The sequence below is a fragment of the Numida meleagris genome, chromosome 1 (genome assembly GCF_002078875.1).
Source record: "Numida meleagris isolate 19003 breed g44 Domestic line chromosome 1, NumMel1.0, whole genome shotgun sequence".
Taxonomy (NCBI): Eukaryota; Metazoa; Chordata; class Aves; order Galliformes; family Numididae; genus Numida; species Numida meleagris.
This window is the reverse complement of record NC_034409.1, coordinates 48,633,406-48,659,873: the sequence shown is the minus strand read 5'-3', so window position 1 is coordinate 48,659,873 and position 26,468 is coordinate 48,633,406. Positions and strand designations below refer to the sequence as shown.

The following is a 26,468-nucleotide window of genomic DNA, read 5'->3' as shown; positions in this document are numbered from 1 at the left end:
GGCTCTTTGTTGTTCGGCCCCGGTTTTAATTGTGTTTCTTTTCCTGCTCGCCGTAATTAAGGTCGGTCTGAAAAGCCGGTCCCGGTGTACGTCGTTGTTGCACTGATTTATACTGGTGATGTGTGGAAAATCGGGTCGAGTGTATTCACGCGTATGTGGGGGTACAAGCGGGGGTCGTTAGAGGTGAGCCTCATTTTTCCCAGGTAACGCGTGCTACCTGCTGCACTTGATGGGCTCGTCGTTCCCATCAGCTGTGTGTGCCCCACTCCCAGCCATTTTCAAGCAGTCCCAAAGATCGGCTGCCTCCGGAACAATAAGCTCACATTTCCCAAGCATGCTTAAATACAAGAAGGATTTTACCCCACTTCCACTCAGAAATGCAGGCAGGTTTTATCTTCTTCCACTCACAAATTTGCCCACTTGCTTCTTCACTCACATCACTCCTCCGTGCACATCATCCTCAGTGCGAAATATAAGGACAAATTAGATCATTGGTCTGCAACCAGCAAATCTGGATCTGAAATGACTGATGCACTTCTTTCAAAGCATTTGCAGAAGCAAACTGAGTGAAGCAAATCTATTGTCGAGGGGCTTACATTCACTGCCCCAGATTCACATGTCTGATAGAAAATATTTATTGTACACAATTTTTAGAGGCTGCAGACAACTGAATCAGAGGAATCTCTGCCAGGGATGGGCGGATCTCAGGATAGAGGGGCTGATTTTCCAAACCTACCTTCGCTTTAATTCAAGCTGTGGATGGCACTTTGATTCTGACCTCATGCTTTTCAAGGGACAAACAGGGCACATCTCTGGCTGGCAGCAGATTCCCACTGAGTCAGGGCTGTAGCCCCAGAACCATTTTAAGCCTCCATTAATTTGTTCCTGACCAAGAGAAACTGTTTTATGTTTTGCTGCTCTTTCCCACTCCTAGGCTCACCCTCTTCATGGGACAGTACAGCAGAACTGAGCAGAACACTGGTTCAGGCTGCCCATAGCAGCTGTGGGTGCCCCATCCCTGAAGGTTCAAGGCCAGGTTGGATGGGGCCCTGGGCAGCCTGAGCTGGTGGAGGGCAGCCCTGCCCACGGCAGGGGTTGGAGCTGGGTGGGCTTTGAGGTCCCTTCTAACCCAGACCATTCTGTGATTCTGTGCACACAGTACTGTGCTCAGTTTAAGACATGTGGGTTTCCCAGCCTTGTTCACCTGTGCTGGCAAAGGGAAGGGGCTGTGTGGGGGTGGGGATTGGGAAAGCACAGAGCAAGCACTTTCCATGACCATGCCAAGTTATAGTGGCTATAGTGGTTATAGTTTGGCATGAGCAGTGCTGGCCTGGACAACATTTGGAAAGCTGGAAGTGCTAACTATGGTCTTATTTTGCAGCCTGTGCCTCCTGTAGAACAGCCTTTAGTCTTGGCTCCTGTGGTGCCTTGACTCACTCTCCAATTTCAGCTGAATTACCAGTTTGCATTGGAGACCAGAGCACCCTGGCTGGGAAGGTGCATGGGTTGAGGTTACCATTTGGTTACATCCTGGTTTGAGGTTTCCTTGGGTTTAGTGGCCGTGTGCAGAGACCAATGCTATATACACACTATTTCTAAATGTGCGTGAGCATACATCAAGACCAGTATATCACAAACATGTGCACAGAGGTATAGGGACATACACCTGAGCATGTACGCTCAATCTATATTGGCATGAATGCCTAGCACATACGAGAAACAGATTTTATCCCTAGATTAGAAATTAGCTAGCATGTACTCATGGATAAATGTCATTGCTCTGTGCTTCATCTTCCTGTTGGTAAGAGCGCAGACATTGGATACACACCATGGTGAGCAGATGGGAGCTTAGAAACCAGGCAGCATCCTTCAGGTTGGCATATCCGGCATCCCGCTGGGGAACCACGTCAATGATCTGCTGGAAAAAAGGCAGGTTCTGAACTATGTCACAGCAAGATATCTCTGAAAGCAAATCCTTACCACCAAGTATTTGATCTCTGACAATCTGATGCCATGCAATGAAGACCATCTCTTGGCAGACTTTGTCCAACACAGCCACTTCTTAGTCTGTGACAGAAGGAGGCGAGGACAATGCCTAGACTGTACTTGCTTGACTGCAAAAGAAATGGCAATATTTAAAATGTGACTTTAGTTGGAAAATAATATCTAAAGTTATTAAATAAAATATTATTAGTAGTTCTTATTCACTTGATCTCCACTGACCGTGGCCGGTCATAGAATTGGTTGACCACATTAATACATGTGACCAACCACTAGTGTCCAAACTTAGAGAATCATAGTCACAGAATGGATTGGGTTGCAAGGGACCTCAAATGCATATCCTTCACCTACACAGCCTTTGCTCCCAATAGTCAAATGCTTTCTGTAGCAGCTTATTGGATCCAACTCATCTTGAGATTTCTTGAAAACATTAAGAAAAATTAGGCATGGCATTATTCTTCTCTTTGTGTTTCCGTTGCTGCCATCAGCTGTCCAGCACTTCTGTGGTGGCATTTTTTTCACATGGTGTTCCATTGCTGCTAAATGTCATCTCCTTGTTCCACATAAGAGGTGCCTGAATTTGAGGAACTGACCTGTTTTATGACCTTTAAACGTGATCAATTCAGGAAAACATCACCTGTTATAATCTTGTACTTTCATCCACACTTTATTTGTGAAACTTTTATATTCCTCAAGGAGGGGAATACAGAGTTCAGTCTAGGGAGGCATTGGAACAGGTTGCCCAGTGAGGCGGCGGAGTCAGCATCCTTGGAGGTGTTCAAGAAAAGGGTAGATGTCGCACTGAGTGACATAGTTTAGTGGTATGGTGGTGAGGGGCTGATGATTGGACTAGATGATCATAGTGATCTTTCCAGCCTTACTAATTCTATGATTCTCTGAGCAAGGAATCCATTTTTGTCGTTTTAAGAGACTATATAGTGCAATATCTTTTCCCACTGCTCTTGTTAAGTATTTTGCTTCAGAGCTATTCATATACATCTGCGATGAACTCCATGCATGGAGTTGCTCACTTACATTGCTCTCTAATGAACAACGCAGCTGAATTCTGTCCTTGTCCTGAGCTTTGCCTCCCCCTCAAGATTTCTGCCATTTCCAGCAACACTATGAGCAATGCACCAAGAAGAGAGCCTCGTGGTGCAGCAAACTACTGTTTTGTCCAGTTTTGGGCCCCTCACTGCAAGAAAGACATTGAGGCCCTGGAGTGTGTTCAGAGGAGGGTGACAAAGCTGGTGAAGGGTCTGGAGCACAGGCCTTATGAGGAGCAGCTGAGGGAGCTGGGATTGTTCAGTCTGGAGAAGAGGAGGCTCAGGGGGTCCTTATCGCTCTCTATAACTACCTGAAGGGAGGTTGTAGTGAGCTGGGGGTCAGCCTCTTCTGTCTTGTAACTAGTGACAGGATGAGGGGGAATGGCCTCAAGTTGCGCCAGGGGAGATTTAGGCTGGACATTAGGAAGTACTACTTTTCTGAAAGAGTGGTCAGGCGCTGGAATGGGCTGTCCAGGGAGGTAGTGGAGTCACCGTCCCTAGAGGTGTTCAAGAAACATTTAGATATAGCGTTGAGAGACATGGTTTAGTGGGGTTACTGGTGGTAGGTGGATGGTTGGACTGCATGATCTTGTAGGTCTTTTCCAACCTAGCTAATTCTATGATTCTATGATTCTAATGTCAATGAGTGCTGAAAGGGCAGCATCTGTATGTGCCATGGGTGTCCCCAGGCCAGGTGTCCCTGCACTGCATGGAGACCCGTCCTCCTCCTGAGATCACAGGGTAAGCCTCCAGAGCACCCTGCGGGCTGTCAGCTGGCCAAGGAGCTGACTTCACAACATGTGACTGGGTGTTCCATCTCTCCAGCTCCTCCAGAAAGGATTTCCTTGAAAGATGGAGAGGAGATTGGAGATGTAATGCTTGCCTAAGTAGCTTTCAGGCCAGTTAATGTGCTAATCCTATAACCCCCATCTCTAGCCTGAAGGCGCGCAAAGACTTCACATGTTGTTCCTGCATGCCTCGCCGGCCACAGGGGAGAACAGCAGGGCGGGGAGAGAGAGAGGGCTTGGCTGGAGCTGGGGGAGCAAAGGCAAACAGAGCGTGGAGGAAATCCAGAGGGCATCCTGAGACAGGCTGAGGATGGTCACAGCAGCCCAGTTTAAGGCAGTGAAGGTGGAAGGGGTGAAGGGGAAAGAGGAAGGACGGTAATGGTTGTGGGAAGATCCCTTCCCCAGGAACTGGAGTCCCTCTTCTGAATGCCTGCATGGAGGAGAGCAGCCCCCATCTCGTGTTCCTCAGCAGCTGCTGGGTAGGAACCAGCCGCCAGCAGGGCCAGTGCCCACTGGAGTGGGATGGATTATCTGGGGGCTTCTCAGAAGTGGTTATGTAAGGCCAGATCTCAGAATGTGTAACCAAATCTCAGCCCTAAGCTGATCCCTGGGCAGGGTGTTAGGGAGGTATTTATCCAAGCATGCTCCATGCTCTGTGGCTTCCCTCCGACACAGCCAGAGCTGAAACAGGGACTAAATTAGGAAATCTGCGGCATCCTCTTTTTCCCCTCTGGCTTTAGCAAATTTCCTTGCCAGCTGCACCCTGCCCTGCCCATGCTGAACACTCATCTCAGTAGAGAACCTGACTTGGTGCTGAAATTCACAGCTTGGAGCAAGCCCAGGCTCCCGCTGGCTCTCGGGTGCCGCGCATGCCTTAGTGTTCAGCACAGCGCTGCTCCGGGCACTGCGGCAACAGTTCTGCTTTATTGCACTTGTGCTGTTCCCATTGTGGATCCCACAGCTGTACCCTGCCAGCCCCCACAGTGGTTTTGTGCTGGTTCTCATGGAAAGCACAGGGGTGAGAACTGCCCTCCTCCCTCTCCTTCTTTTATTGTAGACTTCAGGATATAAAAGAGAAAAACAAATGTGGTACTCAACAAAGTAGGTAACAGCTATTTAAATTCTCAGCAGCTGCCATCCAATAACATATATACCCAGAGGCTTAACAACGTTTGCATGCAATTAGAATTCTCCCAGAGCTAACAGAGTCATAACTGAGGATAATCAATAGGGAGCTTAAGAGGATCCTGATCAAAAGCCTCTCTTGCTAAAGGAAAACATGGCAAGAAATTGTCATCCTCATCATCCTCCTCCTCATCACCTGCAGCACCCCTACTCCTATGGGAGATTGTTGTTGCCATTCCCAGCTGGTCACCAGGGAAACCTTCTCCTTTTTCTCTCTCTTCCCTTCCTTTATTTTCCTCTATAACCAGCTTTAACCTTTACAGTCACTGTATGCCTTCAGCTATGGACTCTGCAAATCGATCTCTGTGGATGTCAACCTGCCAGTATATCTTTTGTGCAACATGGGTAAGCCCAGTGTGCAATGATACCTCCTGAACAGTTCACTTTGTGACTGAGCAATGCTCTCAGACACAGGGTTTGAATTTTGGGTGGTCCTGTGTGGAGCCAGACCCTTCCAACTTGGGATATTCTATGGTTCCATGATTCTATGATGTGCTCATCATACTTGACTGGACCCAGAAGTGGCAACAGCCCCGTGCCCCTGCCACAGAGCAGCCTCACAGCCTCCCAGTAAGAGGCTCAAACTCAGTTGGTGAGAGGTGCACCTCCACTCGCAAGCAAGCATGAAAGCAAGGCTCTACGCTAATAGAAAGGTTAGGACGTGCCAGTGAAAACCATAAAATCAAAATCAAAATAAAAAACTTAAAACATTAAAACCTAAGGTTTTATGAAACCCTGAGGGGACAACATCAGGCTTAATCCCTGGCAATAGACCTCAGCAATAAAAGAAGAAAATTTTTTTTCAGTGTGATTTACATTTCCATCCCTTGGCTTTTCCCCCTTCCGCAGTCATTTCAGCAGGGATCAGCTGGCTATCGCATGGCAACTGCAGCATTTAGCATCAGTGTGCCTGGGAGGTGCACAGCCACCCGGGAGACCAGCTAATGGGGCAGGAAGAGCTGCCTCCTCTGCCCATTAGCTGAATGTTCCTGAGGAGAATGCGGGATGCTCCCCGGCAGCAATCAGTTCTGTTTGAGAGCCTCAGCTGTTACTTCAAAAAACAATCCTAATTATGGTGGTGGTGGTGGCAAAGAGCTGAGCTGAATGAGATTGCACGGTGGTGCTTTTATCTGGGAGGAGGAGGAAAGAAGAGCGTGTCTGTAGTGTGGTGTGAAAGCCACGGTAATGGATGTGCCTCCTTAAGAAGAAAGAAACATTTCACCAAAATGTTTTAGAAGAGCCTCTCTGGATTGGGCTGCTGGTTGCCAAGGAGAGAGAATCGATCCTTCAGAGCAAGAGGAGAAGGGGAGCTGTCAGGAGAGGAGACATCTGGAGCTGACTTGTGCGCAGTTACTTCTCCGTGGCCCAGTGACACTGAGTCACTTGCTTCACTGTTTCAAACTGAATGAAGCACTGGCATTATCTGATTTAAATAAAGACACCCTCTTGCTGGCTCTTCTGTTTTTCTTCTTAGCAATGAAGATAAACAGGATTACTCCCATGTTTAATTCAATGCGTGAACATGTTCAGTGAGTGCTAGTGGATCACTGAATCACTGTTTGCAGGTGTATGGCACATAATTCATACAGAAGGAGTCAATAATGGGAAGAGAAAATTCTGAGGAAGATCCTGGAGACACCACTGTAAAAACTGCTGTTCGAGTGCATTTTTAAGAGTGACCACGTGCTCTGCCTTCTGGCAGCCACACAGAGAGCAAGGTTAACTCCTTGTGCTTGTTCAGAAAAATAAAAAAAATGTCAGGTTGTAGTTCAGGACTTTAACATTAAGCTTGTTTGCTAAATGGCATTTGGGGGGAAATAATAAAAGAAAAAAAAACATATTTCAATTGTTGGCAGAGCAAGAACAGAAAAGAAAGGAAGCTTTTTGACCTAACAAACACAGTCCCCTCGCAGCACTGCCAGCAGCCTGGCTGCAGACATTTAAGCAATGTCAGCGCACAGGAAGGACACTCAGTAATGCTACTGCCTTCTCCTGGGACAGCTCAGCAATGAGCAGGGGATGCTCCCAAGTGATAATTCACAGCGTAGTTACACAGCGCAGAGCTCTTTGTGCTGCACGGCCATGCTCCTCGCTCCTGTGGCAGATGTCAGGGTGGCTGGGTCTGGTCTGCAGGTCTCTGTCATTTGTGTACCTCAGTTTCCGTATTTACTACTACCAATCATGGAAAGGTTGGTGTGAGTTAACAAAACCCTACCCATCTCTTCCTTGTTGGCGTTAGGTGGCAAGACTTTGTTACCCATGTAAAGAAGGGCCAGGCTCACTGCTTAGAAGCAAGGAAATGCAGCTGGTAGCTAATTAAGTGTATGACAGCTACACAGGTTTTATATCACCTGCTACAAAAAGCAAGCACATCCTCAAGTGTTGGTGCCTGAGAGCCTGGGGTCTAAGATGCTCTGCTGGAATGCGTGAATCAAGCACACTGACTGAAGGAGAAAGGCGAGGACTTAATTTTCCCTGAGGGGGTCCTGGTATGGCAGGATGCTCAGACAGCTCAGACATGAAGCATCGGGCTGTGAGCAGCCCAGGAGGGAACAGCAGTAGGGCCCTGTCTGCAGCCACACTAGGAATCCATCCCATGTGTTGCCAGAAGCTTGATTTATGTTTCCTCAAAGGACATCTTTCTCTAGGCTGCCCATGGAAATCTCTCTCTGGAGCCCCAGCAGTGGAGAAGCAGACCTCAGCCTCTGCCACTCCAGCCCTGCCAACAAAGCCATCTCCATGGCATGAGTGGAAATGAGAGCCAAGCGCAGGCTCCTCTGCAAGCTGAGTGTGGGGGCACTCAGCAGAACAGAGGCACAGATCCCCAGAGTCAGCAAACTGCCTTGCTTACTGCAGGCTGTCAGGTGCTTCCTCCTGAAACCGGAGCGCATGACCTCCTGAAGGAAGGACAATGCAACCTGCCATGAAGATGCCTTCTCTGCAGTTGTGATGGGCTGGTTTGCATGCATTTTCAGCCACATATTTGCAGCTACACTCAGTCCTCTGTAGCTGTTTCTTTTTTCACCAGCACAGACAGACTGCTGAGGAACAATGGTGAGCAGTGGGGAAGGAGGGTTGCAGCAAGTTTTTTACGATCAGGGTGGTGAGGCACTGGCACAGGTTGCCCAGAGAGGTGGTGGATGCCCCATCCCTGGAGACATCCAAGGTCAGGCTGGAGGGGTTCTGAGCACCTGATCGAGCTGTAGGTGTCCCTGTTCATTGCAGGGGGGTTGCATCAGATGACCTTTAAAGGTCCTCTCTGACTCAAATGATTCTACAATTCTATGATTCTATGTGAATCTTCTTTTGCAGATACCTTAGTGCACCAAGCTTCCCACTGAAGTACTGTTGACATGACAACTTCACTGACCTACAAAATAAACAGGCAGTTGCTTTCCAAACCCAGGTCCTACCTCTGTCCTCCTGCCAGGGATGCAGAAGCACTTGCTAGGCTGCCTCTCTGCAGGTGGGAAACATCCGTTTACCCACAGAAATTCCCCAGCGGTTCCCAGGCAGGTACGCCTGCACTGAAATCAATCAAACTCTATCGATACAGCACAACGTCTCACAAGAACCTCGCATGAGCTTGTAGAGACTTGTTTCAAAAGAGCTATTGTAGCCCTCAGCCACTGCATCCTCAGCCTGAGCCCTGGCCAGGATTTCCTCCCACAGTCCCACGAGCACAGCAGCCCCGGAAAAGTCACTGTCTTGTAAACTTGTGCTGTCTTTGTCATTCAAGCGAGCTGCTATTTCTGGTATAACTACAGTTACCATGGCTACACAGCTCATAAATAGGGTCAAAAACCTCGGAGATGTCTTTAAGCAATTCCTTAGAATAGGGACTAACCGGGCCAGAGGTGATGAAGCTCACAGTTTCCTTTTGGGACCACTGCCCAGCTACCATGGGGCCCCACAGCTCCTGGAGCTCGGCACTCGGTGTGGTGACTGCTGCTGTGGTCCCAGAGCCTGGGCAGGTGCAGGGATAGGGACTGTGGGCTGGGAAAGGATCATCAACAAGAGGTAATGGTTTTAAGTTGCACCAGGGGAGGTTCAAGTTGGATATCAGGAAGAATTTCTTCTCTGAAAGAGTGTTGAGGCTGCCCAGGGAGGTGGCAGAGTCACTGTACCTGGAGGTGTTCAAGAACCGTTGTGAATGTAGCACTGAGGGACATGGTTAGTGGGCATGGTGGGGATGCGCTGATGGTTGGATTAGGTGATCTTAGTGGTCTTTTCCAACCTTAATGATTCTGTGATCCTATGATTCTATGAACAGTTACCTCATTCCTGGGCAAACCTCCTTGTCCAGTTAGATCACAGAGCTGGTGCCTGCAGCTCTGCAAAAGGAGCATCACAGCAAAGCAGAGAGGAGAAGGAAGGAGAGGAGGGAGGGAAGGAGAGGAGAGAGGAAATGGCCTGGTCATGGTGGGGAATAGGAGAGAACACAACAAGCGGCACTGCTCCAGGAGTTTCTGCCACACTTACTTAAGGAGCAAAAATAGCTTTGTGTGACACACTGGAAATTTTTTCCCACATGTCCACTTTTATAAAGACAAGTGGGCCTGCTTTCCCTGGAAAAACAGGAAAACAAAAGGGATATTTCGAAAACAAACAGCCCGAAAACATGTAAATTTATAAGGTTAAGAGAAAGGAAGCCTGCAAGGTCTCAGAACAGCAGGGAGGAGGAGGCAAGAAGAAAGCAAGCAAAAGGACTACGAGGATCGGGGGCTGCAAAGCCAATTTTCCCAGCAGCTCTGCCCACATAGGAGAAAGCAGAGAGGGAGGGGGAGCCCCCGGAAACCTGACTGAAACAGATGGAGGCATGGGAATGAGCAGCAGGGATGGGATGGAGCCTGCTGCCAGTGGGCTGCACCTGTTTATATCCATACAGGCAGGTTCCTGCCCACAGAAATCAGTTTTGCTGTCAGGAGCTGCTGAGTACCATCAGCCTCAGTGCGTTTGTGTGCAAGCACAAGGGAACAGGCAATGCTAACATGATCATAAGGATCATCAAATCCAATTCCTGGCTCCACACAGCACCACCCAAAAATCAGACGGTATGTCTGAGAGCATCATCCAGACGTTTCTTAAACTCCAGCATTGGTGCCCCAATCCTCTTCCTATGCCTGGAAAGAATCGCAAAGCCCCCAAAAGCTGCATGATCATCCCTGAAGACATGGAGCGCTGTTTCTCTGTTGCCTCTCTGCTTGATGGGAAGGCCCCCAGCTGCACTCAGGATTTGCTTGCCTGTGTCCACTCTAGGGGTAGGACCTTATCCTAAATGTAACTCAAGAGTCTCAGTGAGAATTTCTCTCCTTTACCTTCAGCCATCTGGAAGGCCAGGGGCCTTGGCTGTGGGCTCTGGCTCGGCAGCAGAGCGGCACTGCACCAGACCCTTCTGCCAGGGCCCTTCATGTTAGACAGCTCCTGTCCTTGACATAAAATCACAGAATGGTTTGGGTTGGAAGGGACCTCAAAGCCCACGCAGTCCCACCCCCTGCCATGGGCGGTGCTGCCACCCATGAGCTCAGGCTGCCTAGGGCCCCATCCAACCTGGCCTTGTACCTCCAGGGATGGGGCAACCACAGCTCTCTGGGCAGCCTGTGCCAGTGCCTCACTGCCCTCTGTGTAAAGAATTTCCCCCTAACATCTAACCTAAATCTCCCCTCTTTTAGTTTAGCTAGAGGCACAGTGAGGGTATGCGAGCAGAGCTTCACCGGAGCCAGTAGACCCAGGGTGCTGCTACTTTGCCCTAAGGCTAGGCTCAAGCCAAACAGTGCTGCGGCAGTTGAGGATGAAAATGATCTTCTAGCACCTCCCAGTAGGACCCTGGTCCTTCTCCTCTGCAGACACCTCTCTTTTTCCAAACCTCTAGCACTGCTCTGCCAGGCAGTCACAATGGGCAACTGAAATGCACTGGAGGTATGAAGCCCCACACAAAATAATGTGTGTTACTGCCAGAGGGGTTTCACTGCAATGGAATTAGGGCTGAGGCCCCAGCTCTTTCCCTTCTGTATCTGCAGGGCCCTGTGGCCTCTCACTGCCCCACGTGGGCCTGGCCCTGATTGGCGCCCTGTGCCCTGATGTCACCTGCTGGCAGGGTATATCTGCGGGAGGCAGGATGCCTCGAGACTTTTTTCTACCCAGGCTGCAGGACAGGAGTTGAATGATTTGCAAGAGGAGCTCTTAGGACTGTGAGTATTTTCCAGGAGCTTGATGGAATATTAAGTGGGGGGGGGGGGGGGGGAGAGAGGATTGCAAGAGCTGCTGGTGATTTTACCTGTTGGAGGAAAAGCTTGGATATTTATGCTTGGAAAACATGAGTGCACTCAGTAGCTGAGAGAGGGAGTTGTGTTTCTGCATAGCTGTTGCTGTTTCCTCTTAACATTAAGGCTGGGTGCTGTGGCATCAAGGCATATACTGCAGCACTGGTGTGTCCCAGGCTCCACCATCCCCCAAGACCACTCTGTTTCTGAGGCTGGGCAGTCTTTGGTGGGGGGTTTGTTGGCAGTCCCTGGCTTGTGGGCTCACCCCTGGGGTCCCCAGGGGTGGTCAGGGCATAGGGCACGTTGGTGGTGAGCTTGTCCTAAGCAGCACTGTATCTCCCATGTGACCGAATCCCTCCTTTGATGTCAACCCCTAACTGAGGTAGTCTTTCCAGTGATTCCCATATGGGAAGCTGTTTTGGAAATACAGTTTGGCAGTGTGTTTCTGTCTTCTGGAGTGCATCTTCTTTCATTTGTTTGTGGTCTTAAAACTTTAAAAAGAGTTCTGAGATCTTGTATAGAGCACTGGATCAGAAAGGGCTGGACCTGCATGTGCTGTTTCCATGTCTATGATTAGCCAACTCAAGAAACTGAGACTGCCGCCAAGACTCCCCACAGGCATCTTACACTGGATTCAATATGCCTTGGTGAAAGCCTGTCTGCAAGGAAAATGCCCGTGGCTCTCCTGAGGTCAAGAAATAATTATCCAGAGGATTGAAAAATTGGGGGTATTTCCTTCTGGTTGCTGTCTGTTCCCAGTGCATCACTGCGTGGAGGGCCACAGCTCTGTGTCTGACACCCCCACAGCACCATGAAGACACCAGGCACATGGTGGAGTCTGTACCTGAAGTTACCTGACAGAGAAAGAAGAGATCCTGCACTGAACATGTCTGAAGAAAGTCATGTGAGGCATCTGCATTATCTGCTGGGGAAATTTTCCATACAGAATCAGAGATTATGGGGCAGGAGGGGGCAGATTAAAGAGCCAGCACTTGACAGTAGTATTCAAGCCTCTTTAGGTTCAAAGAGAACTAAAAGAAGGATGATTAACCTGGCCAGCTACCCAGAGGTGGGATATCTGACGCAACTGAGATAAGCACATTACTGCGCATTAGGTATAATTAGCGTTTGGACGCAAGCAAGGCTCTTACCCCAAGGATTAATCCCTGGACTGAACAGAAATGCTGTCAGGGGCAATTAGGTAACTCCTTGTCAGAGGAGCGGGCAGAGGAAGTGCATGGAAGAACATCTCATTCCCCAGCAGCCTGCACGTCCACGTCTGCTCTCACCCGGGAGCTGCATCCCAGGGCTGGAGGCAGCTGAGGAGCTCCAACAGCCTGGGGCTGCATAGCACCCGTAGGAGCCAGAGGAGACCCATCTGCACCCAACGCTGGACAACTATCTGCCTGGTCTGGGACCAGGGACCAGCCAGGTATGGGGAGGCTGGGAAACGTCCTTGGGAAGATGCCATCCCAAGGCAGGGGCAGCTGATTCTGAGGAGTGGGAACTGGGACAGGGTGGGTTCCAGCGTGAACCAAGGCACCTCTGCCTGTGGGTGGTGGCAAGCAAGTCCCACCAGCTCCACAGCGGGAGAGAAGCTAGATTCCTTTTGCCAGATAGAAGTTGTTCTGTGACATTAAGGCTGCTTCCTGCCCTCTGCCCTATCTTTAGGTGATGTGTGGGAAGAATGGGAAGAGGGATACTGGTAAGGAAGGTGACAGAATTGTCCCTTTTAATTACATTGAATGCTGTTTCTTGAATTCATGTATGTGAGAGGCAGGATGAAGTGTGATTTGGGAAGATCCTTTTTTCTTCCAAATCCCAGGCACAGAGTAGCTGGTATGTGGATACAACAACTCCAGACTGGGACCGAGCAAAGTCCAAGGACTGAATCTTCCCATTAGATGTTTCTCAATGGAATGAAGGTACAGACTCAAGGGACTAAGAGGAGCTGGCCTTCAATGACATTTTTGTGATTAAGACATTTTTGTCTGCCATGCTGGCAGACAGCAGCTGCTGACATGAGTTGGGAACTAAGTCTGAGCTCAGCTGCGTCTGACAAATCTTGCCTGTCAGGACAAAGGGTTGGAAATCCACTAGCCAGTTTGTTTCTCCTGTTGTACTTTGGGGAGCAGCCCTTGCGAGGGGTGCCAAGGATGCAGAAGCACTAATTGCTGCACCTCCAGTCCCGTTGTGCAAGAGATGAAGGTGGAAGCACATGCCTGTCCAGCCTCCGCGCTGTGAGGATAGAGCCGCAAATACTGGGCAGTTGCTCAGGTTCTTCAGAGAACAGCCAAACCAGCAACTTCTCTGAATTGAGCTCGTCCCTGTGTTTGTGGGCACACTGTGTGCTTGGGAAGCGTTGTGTTACAGGCGGAGAAATAGCATCTGTGCATCGTTCAGCTGCAGACACAACCATCTGCTGCTCCATTTGGGGATGCTGGAACCCTTCCAGCCTCCTGCACGGGATGTTACAGCTGAGACAGGAGCCCGGCCACAAGCAACAGGAGAACTAGCATGCCTCTAGGTGTTTTCATGAGGATCCATTCTACTGCTATCACAGATCTAAGGATGTCAGGGGAGAAGTATTCCCAGACTGCCACAGATACAGAAATGTGGCTCGTTGCCTTGCACTGGTCTGCCAGTGACACAGAAGTGTTGTTTGGATGCTGTTTCTCCTTGCATCTCAGGCTTTGCTTTCAGCACTCTGGCTATTTCAGGCACTGTCAAAGATGAGGACTGTTCTTCAAACTAAGAAAAAAAAAACACTCATCTTTGATGGCATTTATAGTTCTGAGATTAGAAGTCTGGAGTGTCACTGCAGGTGATATTGGGGATTAGGCCCGAGCATTATGGTGACATAATAGGATTAGCCTTTAGTACCCAAAATCCTGAAGTTAATTCCATCAGCTGTTCCATCAGCCTGGCTGCACAGGGTCAGAAACTTGGAGACAGGAGTTTTACAGTGGTCATGGCGAAGAATGTGACTCCAGGGAGGAGAGAAAAAAATGGCAATTATTTTTGTCCATAAATGGATGTGGTCAAACTGCTCTAGCACTAATTAGGACAGAATTTGATCAAGCTGAGAGTTCCCCCTTGGGCACCGGTGAGAGTTCCTGCTGCCCTCCCTAAGTTCTCTGTGCAGCAGCTCTCAGGCAAGCAGAGGTTTCTCCCACACCAGAACTGCTGCTCGACAGTTCTGTAGCCCCAGAGAAGTGGAACTTGGCTCATGTGCAGCATGGTGCGGTAAGGTCAATATATGTAATATAATGCTTAAAAACATCAAGATGGACAACATATACTGTGGAAAGTTACAGGCTTTTATCTCCTCAGTCCTCAGATATTAACTTCTGTCTAAACCACAGTTTGCAGTGCTTTGCCTTGGCCTTCACAATTTTTCAGAAATTCTGTGCTGTTTCTCATAAGGTTGGCATTGATAAACTTGAGGCCCTGCATGCAGCTGCCCTCTGACTAAAGGCCCATCTAGCTCAGTGTCCCATCTTCACCAGTGTGCAGAAGGCAATGCATAGGCACAGATGCAAGAACAAGTGATGTATGTCACAATGATTCCAAAGGACGAGATAAATCTCTAAGCCATAAGTCCATAAGTGTGCCCTTATGGCTCCTAGTAGTCATACCTAGAACTTGTAAGTAAAAATGCTAGCTCTGCTCTTGTGAATGCAAACTGGAAGACAAACGACCAAACAACAGTGGCATTACCTGCCTATCCAGTCCAAGCCATAGGAAAAGCTGCTCCAGCAAACTGTCTCCAATAATCTAACCAAGTTGTAATTCTCCAAGATTCTACAGGTCATTGCACTATGGGATTAAGTTTCTTTTCTTTCCTATTAGGAATGTCAGACCAGAAGTCTGGTATCTTAATTCTAGCATTTACGATGAAATGCAGTGGTTATCTTGCTTGCTTTGTATGCATTACAGTCTTTCTTTATGTTTTGTATCTTTATGTTTAATCCTGTCACAATTATACTTCCCATAATTATCCTGTCACAAGACTATTGATACATAGATATGATAAGCAGTGTTGTGTCAGTCCTTACCACTCTCTTGCAGATAGAGGGATCTGAGCGAGGCATACTTCTGACAGTAGCCCAACGATGAGCGAGAACCCCACCACCAACCTTACCACTGGAGATGCTCCCACCGGTCCCACCACACCACGCAAGGGGCCTCCAAAGTTCAAGCAGAGACAGACAAGGCAGTTCAAGAGCAAGCCTCCTAAAAAAGGAGTAAAAGGGTAAGGGCATTTTAGAAAGAAAAGAAACCATTCTAACTGGGTTGCTCCCCACTGCTGAACTGGGCTCCTGTGACACCACCTTCCCCCAGGCAAGGATCCAGGAGGCTTCCCCTGCCCCATGGTGCCATCAGCTCTCCTGTCGTGGTGCTGGCCCACCTGAGCCTAGAGCTGTTCCTCATCATCTGCTGCCCACACTCCTTCCCTGGCTGGGTCTACGGGGCTTGTCCCTTTGGTACTGCTGTCCCAAACTCACCCTTCACCTGCTCTTTTCTCCCCTAGGTTTGGAGATGACATCCCGGGCATGGAGGGGCTGGGGACAGGTAAGCACTGCAGGATGTTGCTGTCGTGCTCCTCTTGAACATAAATGCAGTTGCTCTTCAGCACAGTAGAGGTGTGTTTGGGGCAGCCTCCATCTGTCTGGCCTCTTTGCAGTTCTCAGGGTCACTGGAGGAGGCTAGTGCTCCCTCTGCAAGCTGCCATGGCCATGCTCATGCTTACATACACAAGGCAGAAAGGCTGTTTAGTCATCCTTCAATTTTTGGATACTTTCATTTGGCTGGAAATGCACTTGTTTGTCTTTGTTTTCTGCTAATACTCTGACTAAGAATTTCAGCAGCATGAGGTTCTCAAATAAATGCCAAGTGCTAAGCTATTAATAGCAAAAATCACAGGAACTAAACCTCAGCTGGAGAAGTATTTGTGCTATCACCAAAATCCTAATTGTAAGAATGTTATGTACCCATTTTGAACTGAAAAACACATACTGAATGACCTATAACTACTCAAATAACAGCTGCACCTATGAATGAGTTACAGGTCCTGAACATGTTATACTAAATTATTCAGCATCTAATTTAAGACTGCATGTCTTTAAGGATATCACAGTTTGGTTACAGGCAGTTTATGAGAACAGGATAAACCCCTTAACCAGGATGAATTTCCACACCAGTCTCACCACTGAAAAGAATGTAGTTATGTTCACAGAGAAAGATGGCATAGGAGAAAATACAGTGATTTGGTTCAGACTGGTAGGTAGTACCACATTTAAAGAGCTCATTGATTCATTTAATTTTCAAATGGAGTCTCACTTTTCTTGCTAGTCCCACATCGTAATGTTTTCTCAATAAATCAGCCTTTCTATTCTTACAGAAGAAATCCAAGAAGTGCTGCTCCAGAACCCATTCCTCCTCTCTCTTTTGCAGATATCACAGTGATTTGCCCATGGGAAGCTTTCAGCCATCTGGAACTGCATGAGCTGGCCCAATTTGGGATCATCTAAGGCCCCAGCATCTCTACTGGTGTCACTTGGTGACTCCATAGATCCCAGCTTGGTCTTCATCACCTTTGACACTGATTTTTGGCCCTTACATCCACTTGCTCTTGGGCAGGGTGGTTTTGTAAGAGCTACTTATGAGAAAGTCCTTTGCAAATTAATTTGGCAAAGAAGTTACTCAGGACCCTGAACAGATTGCATGTTCCATGTGAAGAAACTACTGAAAATGTCTTAATGCCTCCCTGCACCATACCCTGTCTTCTCCTACTGTTGTAGATCTTCATGTCTGTGGAGAAAATAGGAGGCTTCATTTAAGCTTTTCTCCTGGTTAGCTGAGATAGTGTGTGTATGGGTGTGCATGTATGCCCAGACCTAATTATATCAAACTCATTCTTTTTTCTTCCTTCCCTTCCTGATAGCTTTCTATATAGGATTTCCATGGGTATGTTCCCACGTTATACGCTCCTGACAACTAATTGGTGTTGCAGATCTGTAGAGAACAAAATCAGAGTAACTAGTGCAGATATTGGGCTGCTTTTAAGTAGGAGAGCCTTCCCCAGGGGTTCACCATCAGGAACCTGCTGCTAGGATTCACCTGACCAAGGAAGGGGGAAAGGGCTTGGAAACGTTCTCTCTGCCCACCAGCTACAGGTTACAAGACTGTTCTAATTGTGTTAAATGAAAATGTGTGTGTCTGAGATCAAAAGCTAAATGAATTAATCCTGCTTTTCATTTCTTTCTGCTCCCGAGTGGCTGTGATTCCAAAGAAACGACCCTCCACACGACACTGTGTGTCCTTTCCTTAGATGGTAGTCCCCTGCATGACATTTGCACTGTTCCCATGCCCATATGTATTTACATGAGGAGTTTGCTTCCAAGGACATGCTGCTAGTTATGAAGACAAGAATTCATTACAGTTGGCCACCAGATAGTATCGGTAGTTCTGTCTCTTCTAGCAGAAGATGGCATTGCATTAGGTGCTCCCTGGGCAAGTCTCTCTCATTCCACTCAGCAGCAGGAAGGCTCTTCTCCTCACCCTCTGCCAGCTCCAAGCTCCAGAGCCCATCTGGATGTTCTCCTGGGAGAGATAAGAGCAGAGCAGGTGGGAGGCAGGGGGAGGTTAAGATGTGGGTTTGCAGGCAAGCACAGAGCAAATCCATTTAACCTCATCGATTTGTGTCCCCTGGTCTCTGGCAGCCTCAGCACTGGTGAGCAGCAAGGGAAGGCACCGACATTCCCTGCTGCCCTTTGCTAAGGAAGGAGTTTCATTTTGGTCGGAGGCAAGGAGCAAGCATTGTAGCTACGTGATATGCATAAGAGCAGATGGCATTTTTCATCATTGCCTTCAGCTTCACAAGCCTGACTGCATATGAACCGCCTCCCCCTGGTTTATCTTCCCTGTGCTGAGAGTGTTCATGGGGAGCAAGGAATGGCTGTGAGGAGGAAAGCAAGTCCTGCCTAGAAGATCAATCCCCACACATAAAGCATTACTATAAATCCACAGCTGTGCTATAGTTACCAGCTGTTGTCATGGCAGAAGTAAAAGCCAGCAGTTTTCATGTAAAATATAGCTCCAGCACCAGAAGCTGAAGGAAATTCTCACTGGCAGCCTAGAGTAGAGCTTTTATTATTCAGCACTCCTGTCATTAGCAGCAGCAGCAAAGCAGCGAGCGGCTCAGAACAGCCACAAAATCACAGCACTGGAGTCATGTACAATTTAGCTAATTGCTGCACACAGCTATTTCCATGGGCAGAGGCAGACTGTCCTTTCTGCTCACTCCTCATTTCTCACACCTTTCTCACCTTTTAAGGCTTTCCTTCTTTCCATATGTGTTCTGAATGTGACATTTTATTTAGCTTTTACTGCAGGAGACTGATTTCATTTTTCCTCAAGCATGTGCTAGCCCTCTCCTTGTGGTTAAATGTGAATGTTCCTATGTGAGTGCTCTCGTGCTTTTCCTCCCGTTTCACTGTCCTGTAGCATGTGATCCTTATTTCACTTTTTCAGTCTGTAAAAAGACCCACTGGATCCATGTTTGCATCCTGCAAGCTCGCTGCCTCTATTTCCATGGAGCTTCTCCTTTTTTAAGCAGGAGTGCGCCAAGAGGAGCACCTTCGAATTAGTTCTTTTGCTCACTTGTCCTCCCAGGCCTTGGGAAGGCAGTACAAAAACAGTGAGATTCTCAGTTAGAAAACACTGGGGTAAAAGCAAAGCTCTCCTTAGCCCAGAGACTGAAGTGTTTCAGCAAAGGGGAAGGTCTTGATGTAGTTCCATATCAGGCTGCCATAACCCCTGCTCCCAGCAGAACCACACCTCCAATGGGAACACACATGTACCCCTGTCCCATGCCTGGCTGAAGAGCTTTGCCAGAAGATGCTTTGAGTCACCACAGTTTATTAGCTATTTTTAAAATAATTTATATCCATTAATAGGAATGACATTTGTTCCTTAATTTGTAAGGAGTTCAAAGAGTTAGGAGTTTTAAAACATTCTCACGATTGTTTTGTCTGAGACTCAGAGTTTTTTCTAACAAGATGCAACTACTGAAGCTGTAATTCCTCAAGTAGTAAGAGATGGCTGTGGTGCAAGAAAGCAAATATATTTAAATAGTTTGTAGAAAGACTTCAGTCTATATACATTGACATATGTTATTCTTGGTTCTTTTACTATAAAAAGCAAGTCAAAAGCAATAAAAATTAATAAAATATATTTTTTAAATCCTAAAAATTTAGTCTGACTTACTTACAAAATATGTCCTGAGAAAGGCAGATGATTCAGCTTTTCATTCGAAAGTCCTTTCACTAGGAAAGCTCTGAGTGCCAGTCACCCCTCCTCATGAGAGAAAACTAGCTATTTATCTCCAAACAATAGGCAATAAAGTCTTAACTGTGATATCATCTGAAAAGCAGCGCTTCTCTGAGTGACAATTGGTGCATTCTCCCAGGCGTGGTGTGCACCATTTCCTCAGGGCTGAAATCTTTTGGCCAGTTTCTTTTTCTTTTAGGGCTATGCAACTGAGTGTTAGCGTGCTTCCACTCCAGAGCAATTCCATAGCAATTGCATAGTTCTTTCTCACTGCTATAACTGCAAAGGAAAGCTACATCACTCACATCCCTTTGCTTCTTGTTGTTCTTGAACTTTCTACAGTGCCATAGGAGTTTCAAGCTGCTCAGGGCTAACTCCCTACTGATACATGCTGGTAGGTCTCAGTGATTTCTTTTGTACCATCTTCAGAGGTTCATTCTTGTGTCTCATCGCTGAGTGCCTAACTCAAAGTCTTTTGGCTTTGAGTGCTGTCTGTCCTGTGAAAGACAAATGTCAGTTAGCCAGCTGTCTTTTTTTTTCTTTTTAAATGAATCCTTACCTAATAGCACTTTGAAAGCCAAAAAAGCTCCAAAAAAGCATTAATGTTCCTTTAATGTGGTTACTGCCGTTCAACAGTACCAACTTTAAAGCTGGGATTAGCTGATGCCTGGAAAATTCTGTATCACACCAAGAGTGCCCTCGTAGATGAGTCTGATCCTCACTGGTGTGTTTCCATCTCTGAACAGTTAAATAGACCTAAATGGCTGCAAGAAAACAAGTACGAACCTTGGGAAAAGAAAGAAGTGCGTGCATTGCCTTTCCTTCCACAAACGATCTAAATCGTCTCAGGAAACACAATAAAGAAAAAATCTTCAGTGTGAGTCGGAGTTTTCAGGAGATCTGGAGATGTTCATTGCAAGATTCCCATCCAACATTTTTCTATTTTATAAATGGGATTCTTGGAGTTAGAAAAAATAACGTAGAGTATCCTCTACCTTGAGGTCTCCAGTACCTGACTTTTCAGAGCTTTTATCTATAACAAGCACTCTTATTTTCACGTGGTTTCCTTTTCCGGAATTTAGTACAATTGTGGTGGGATTGTTGGCCCTTGCTGACCCTGCTGGGTGAAACTGATGCTTTCACTCCAAAGACTCATTACCTTCAGGCATTCACAAACAGTTCCTTGACCAGGCATTTTTCTGAGGGTTGTTAAGAATGTGACTCTAGCCAGATGGGCTCTAGAAGTGAAAAAAGATTCTGGTACCCTGAGAGATTTGGGCAGCAGCGAGCACAAGAAACATACCAAGTAAGGAAAGATTTCCTCAAGAGTGTGAGTGGTAGTTTCCAAGGTGGAGCCAGTCCACATCAGCTCCAACAGCAGCCAACCACAGCCAGGTGCCTTGTGCTATTAGAAGACCTGTAAGAAGAACTAAGAAGAACTCAAAAGCCTGGGTTCTGTTTCCCCTTACCTCTGGTGAGGACTGAACCATTAGAAGGAGCAAAGGATGGAAATCCCAAGACTGTTAACACACCCTCCAATATGAGCTGCTGGCAAGCATCTCTTGGAAGCGTGATCCAAGCAGGCTTACAGAGGGTGGAGGGACACAGCAGGTTATAAGCAGATGGGAGATAGACCTAGTTGCTCAGGTACGTGGAGGCTTCTCCGTGACCTAACGCACAAAATCATATCGTTTCCACAAAACCCCACATTGGTTTCTCTAGGCACAAAGAGAATGCAAGCTCTTTCTGCTCATCTCACGAGTGAGCTGGACACCAGTCAGCTCAAACCTGTAGCAGACAGCTACCTCACCATCCAGGCAGCTGCTGGTACAGGCATAGCAATCTTGCATCTGTCTGCAACAAAGGGGCTGGTAGCAGGTCTAGGAGTAAAGGAAGAAAAATAACACCAAGCCAACAACATGAGAAACAACAACAGTGTTAGGTATGGCTGTAGTGATTGCCGTTTTCCCTGAAATCCTCACTGAGATCAAGGTCTTTCCATGGTAGGCACTTTGTAAATGCATCACTGGAAACTAATGGGTTAGTATTAAACCTGATCTCCAAGCCAATGTCGTATTTCAGCCAACAAATACTGAATTTCAATAGCAAGGGGGACTGTGGAGATGCGGAAAAACAGTCTTGGGAAAGCCAGTATGCAGCCAGGTCACACATACACAGTCAGGATGGGGATCACACAGATGAAAGCACTGGGGAGCTGTCCTTTCAAACACACATCTTAAGCTGTCAGAAGATCTAGTGAACACCAGTCCCAAAACAAGAGCAAGGGGAAAACAAGGGGCAGTGAAATTGGAACCAAATACGGTCAGCAAACAAAGCAATTCTGGACTAAGACTGCATATGTAGAAATAGCACCACGAGGAGCTATATTATGAAAAACCTGAGAGAAACTTAACACTGTTGCATCCCCATCCAGAAGGCTGCATTCAGATCCAGGCATTTTGAGGACAGAGCCTGTTAAACTGTTACACATTTCAAGCTAATGTAGAAGGGGGAGGGAGAGGAAAGAATACAGATAGAAAGATGAAGAAATGCAGTTGTAAGGACTATACAGGCAGCAGGCAATTTGCTCCAGCCCCTGAAACAGCCAAGTGGAGCTGTGATTCCCACCTGGAGGTAGATAACAAAAGAAGACAAATATCACCTGGATGATACAAGGAAAAGTCTATCTGACCATAGCAAGACAGCAAAATTTTAAGTAGACGTTATCAAGTCTTAACAAATCCCTTCCTTGGGAAAGCTTGTCTCTTGTCCCACAGGATGTGGGAAGGCTCTGTTACTTAGGACATTTGCAGCGGGACTATAGAAAGAATCCAAGAATCCCCTGCAGAGAACATCTGGTATGGATCAGATGTAACTCTAGCAGGAGACAGGACAGTCTCTCTGGCCATCACCACTGCAGTTTTCTTGCATGCAATACAGTAGTGATGTATAGAGTGAATAAGTTTGCTTTTTCATGTGAAATAGAATTATAGAATCATCTAGGTTGGAAGAGACCTTTAATATCAAGTCTAACCATTAAACTGACCTACTAAGTTCCATTACTATACAATATCTCTTGGTGCCATGTTCACATATCTCTTCAGTACGTCCACAAATGGGAACTCCACCATTTCCCTGAACATCCCATTCCAATATTTGACCACATTCTCTGTGAAGAATTTTTTCCTAACATCAAATTTAGACTTCCCCTGGCACAACTTGAGACCATTTCCTTGCATCCTATCACTTGTCACCTGAGAAAGGAGACTGACACCCTCCTTGCTACAGTCTCCTTACAGGTGCTTGTAGAGAACCATGAGGACTCCCCTTAGCCTCCTCTTCTCCAGACTAAATAACACCATAGTTCTTCATAACTCTTGTTTTCCAGTCCCTTCACCAGCTTCGTTGCTCTTCTCTGCACCCACCTGCGCAGCACAGTGTCCTTGTAGTGAGGCGCCCCAAACACAAAACAATACTTGAGATGTAGCCTCATCTGTGATGCATACAAGCAGACACTCACTTCCCCAGTCCTGCAGGCCTCACTATTTCTGATACAGGCCAGGCTGCACTGGCCTTCTTGGTCACCTGGGCTCACTGCTGGGTCATGTTCAGCATCCCTAGGCCCTTCTGTAGGCAACTTCCCAGCCATTCTTCAGCCACTTTTCTAGCCACACACTTCGACCAAATGTATTTTGTCATTACAGTATCAAAGTTAAATACACGGGTAGCTCTGTTTAGCAGCCATCTGTAAGCTTCTGATAACGACATAAATAGATCAGTAGAGAAATGGAAAGCCATTAATATGATCAAAGAAAAATGCTTGAGGTGAGCTCTCAGCCCCACTCCCCACTAGATAGGATTTATTATTTCTATGGAGCTTTCTCCAAAAAAAAAGAATGGTGCTGTTGGCTCAGATGCACACCAGTGCTATCCCCAAGCGAGCCCTCGGCCTGCAGCAAGCAGCGGCCCTTGGCAAAGTTTCATCAAGCCAAAGCATGCAGCCTTGTCCTCACACATCAGCCGCCAGCACTGCGCTCGCTGCTCCCTCTCTCCACCTCCCTCCCTGCCCCTCTTTCCTCTGTTGTCTGCCCACTTCTTCCCCACAGTGCTGAGGTCCTTTGCTGGTATCTTAATGGCTAAGGGAAAAAAGTTCATTGAAAAAAAAGTAAAAATCCAGGGCTCAAAAGAAGCAGCAGTGAGGTGAATTAGACATTTTCATTGCACTGATCAGCAAGAATCACTGCTTGGAATAAAGCTGTGAGGTTTCAGTTCCACATCCTACCTTTAGTGCCAGATTTCTCCACTTCAGAAGATAAAAGAGTCACCTCATTGTGTGTAATGCTATGATGTGTAATTTTCTTTTCCATAGATCCACTCTGGGGCCTTTCCCTGAAAGGTAGAATGAAGCTTTTCAGCTTTGTCTCAGCCATGTAACCTCTTTGCATTCATTCATGGTAATGTCTAATCCCATTTTTAATCTTAATAAGCTCTTTAGTTCAATAATATCCTATGGCACTAAGACATATAAGTTAATTCCTTGACTTAAATCCAGAGTCTCTTGGGAGTTTTACCACTGACTTCTATGGGCTTTGGGTCAGGTCAGGCTTCAAAAAAAAAAAAAAAGTCCAACTCACTGCAAACCGCCGAATTACCTGACTGGAAAAGTGCTGTGATGTTATATCCTTCTCACTTGTAGCTTCTCTACATCTCTGTATTTAAAACCTGCATTCACAAGGATTTCAAGCAGTCTTTAGCCTGAATAATAATGCCAAGATGCTCTGATAAGCCAAGCAGGAAGGAATGACTTCCCTCCCCTCACTACCCTGGCCCTGGGCTGATCTGGTGATTCAAGATGAGAAGTTTGGAGCCTTCAGGTATCTACTCTCAGAAGAACCTCATCTCTCAATCTATCTAAATTAGTCAATTAAAAAACAGATTCCCAAGTTTATACAGACAAAAACGATGGAGATAAATTTAATATGAACTAAATTGCAAGCAGCAGGAAATTGCTGCTAGTTATAATAATTTAATTACAGAGTACATTTTAAATCACTTCTTTTGGAGGACTGAGAAAAGTCATACTGTGGGGACTGCCTGCAGTCTCTCTCTGAGCCCCAAATAAAGGTCCCATGTGGTTGCAACAGTACAAATCCTCTTTTTTGCCATCAAACTGGGACTGTGGCTGGGAGCTACACTGTGGTACAAAAACTTTTCAGTGCCCTTCGTGTGTCTTCACTTCAATGCTACAAAAAGCAAGAAGGGAAACCTGTCTCCACGGCCCCTTCGTTCCCTTGAGCGTTGTGATGAGGCACTGAATGTACACAGAGAGAGTAAATTAGCTCAGAGCTCAGACACATACCCAAAGTGTAGGGGTCACGAGCTTTAGAAGCTACTGTTCATCAGCCAGGTTACAGAAGGTAACCTCTCTGGCTGTTCCAGTTGTCCATTAAAAAACAGTTCATTGCTTATGCTTGTTTGCATTCTTTCTGCTTGCAGCAAGCTCAGAGCACATGCACAACCCATTGCTGCAGCTCAGCTGCTGGGCGGGCGGTCCTCAGTAACTTGAAATGGCTTCATTACTTTCCATCACGGATCCATAACCCGTTTGGTCTACTAAAGAGATGGTTAAAAGATCAGGCCTGACAATTTCTTCATGGGAACAAGTTTCTAGTAGGAGTTCTTCTTCAAAGTTTGGCTGGACTTTATGATCTTGGAGGTTTTTTCCAACCTGGGCAATTCTATGATTTTATGAAAGAAGTAGAAGTAAAATCAGAACCAGTGGCTGGAAATTGACAAATTCAGATAAGAATCACATCATTTATTTCTGACAGAGGAAATAATGAACTCAGAAAAAAATTTCCTTATGTGATCTGTGCCCTGTAAGTCTTCAAACCAGGAGTGTATAACAGAGTGGAGGGGAAGACATGCTGTGGCTAGTATCTGTGGCTCAGGCACTTTAGGGCTCTTGTGGAGGACCACTGAAGCAGTTTCCAAGTCAGAGCTATACAGGATGTCACTAGGATGATCCCAGATAGTTCTGACAATCTGTCTTCCATCCCTACCCATTAGCGCATAGGTGGGAGTCCATGAGAAAGACCTCAGTTTAAACATGATAGCCTTTATACCTCCTACACATGCACATCAGAAGTCTTTCAAAAAAAAGGAGGTTATTATGTATGTTATATCAATGTCAAGTCTGACACGGGCCCTACTAAGTTTCTAGCCCATTGCTATGAGACAGCCAAAACAATGGGGCTTGGGGCTTTGTATGAAAAGAGCTGCAAAGGTCTTAGCCTCCATGAGGTAACTAGCAAGAAGGAACACTTCAGAGAAGACAGGATAGTTTGTTGTTTTAACATTTTAGCTAGTTACGGCAAACTAGATGACCATTTCACGTAATACATCACATTACCCAAAGCAAGGGCATGGTAGAGAGTTACTGCCTCAGAGTGGCTGGTAAGACATACCTAGGAGATACACTGAGCACATGAGCTTCAGACAGGGTAAGGGTGTGCAGCAGGCATGGACCACACCTGAGACAGCAGAATCAGAGGGAGAGGCTAATAATTCATTTGTAGCAAATAAAGTTTAACCAACAAAAAGGGGGAGAAGTGCCAGAACACCCTTATTCCTTCAGAGCCGCATCCAGCTGCAGAAGCGAGGACGCCTCTTGGATTTGCTGTCAGTACCAGTAATTGCAGCCTGGGACTGACCTGGCGTGGCTTTTGTTCTAGTGCTGGGGGCTGTGAGGCTGCAATAATCTGAGTGGGCACTTTCTCCAGTTCTTGCTCCCTATCCATTGTATAGAACTTAATTCTTTAAGCTTGTTTTGGATGATGATGACAGCGACT

At 46.8% G+C, this 26,468-nt stretch overlaps 1 protein-coding gene across 2 annotated transcripts; it reads left to right on the top strand.

Annotated features, from left to right (window-relative positions):
* On the top strand, nt 11,010-17,531 carry PDE6H (phosphodiesterase 6H). 2 transcript variants are annotated; one of them, XM_021415269.1, is made up of 4 exons: nt 11,010-11,211; nt 15,355-15,538; nt 15,818-15,858; nt 16,741-17,531. In XM_021415269.1, exons 2-4 carry the CDS (start codon nt 15,399-15,401, stop codon nt 16,815-16,817), a joined length of 258 nt encoding a protein of 85 aa, XP_021270944.1. In that variant the 5' UTR covers nt 11,010-11,211; nt 15,355-15,398; the 3' UTR covers nt 16,818-17,531. The 2 variants fall into 2 exon arrangements, with proteins under 2 accessions (XP_021270944.1, XP_021271020.1); XM_021415345.1 differs by lacking the exon at nt 11,010-11,211 and adding an exon at nt 11,986-12,715.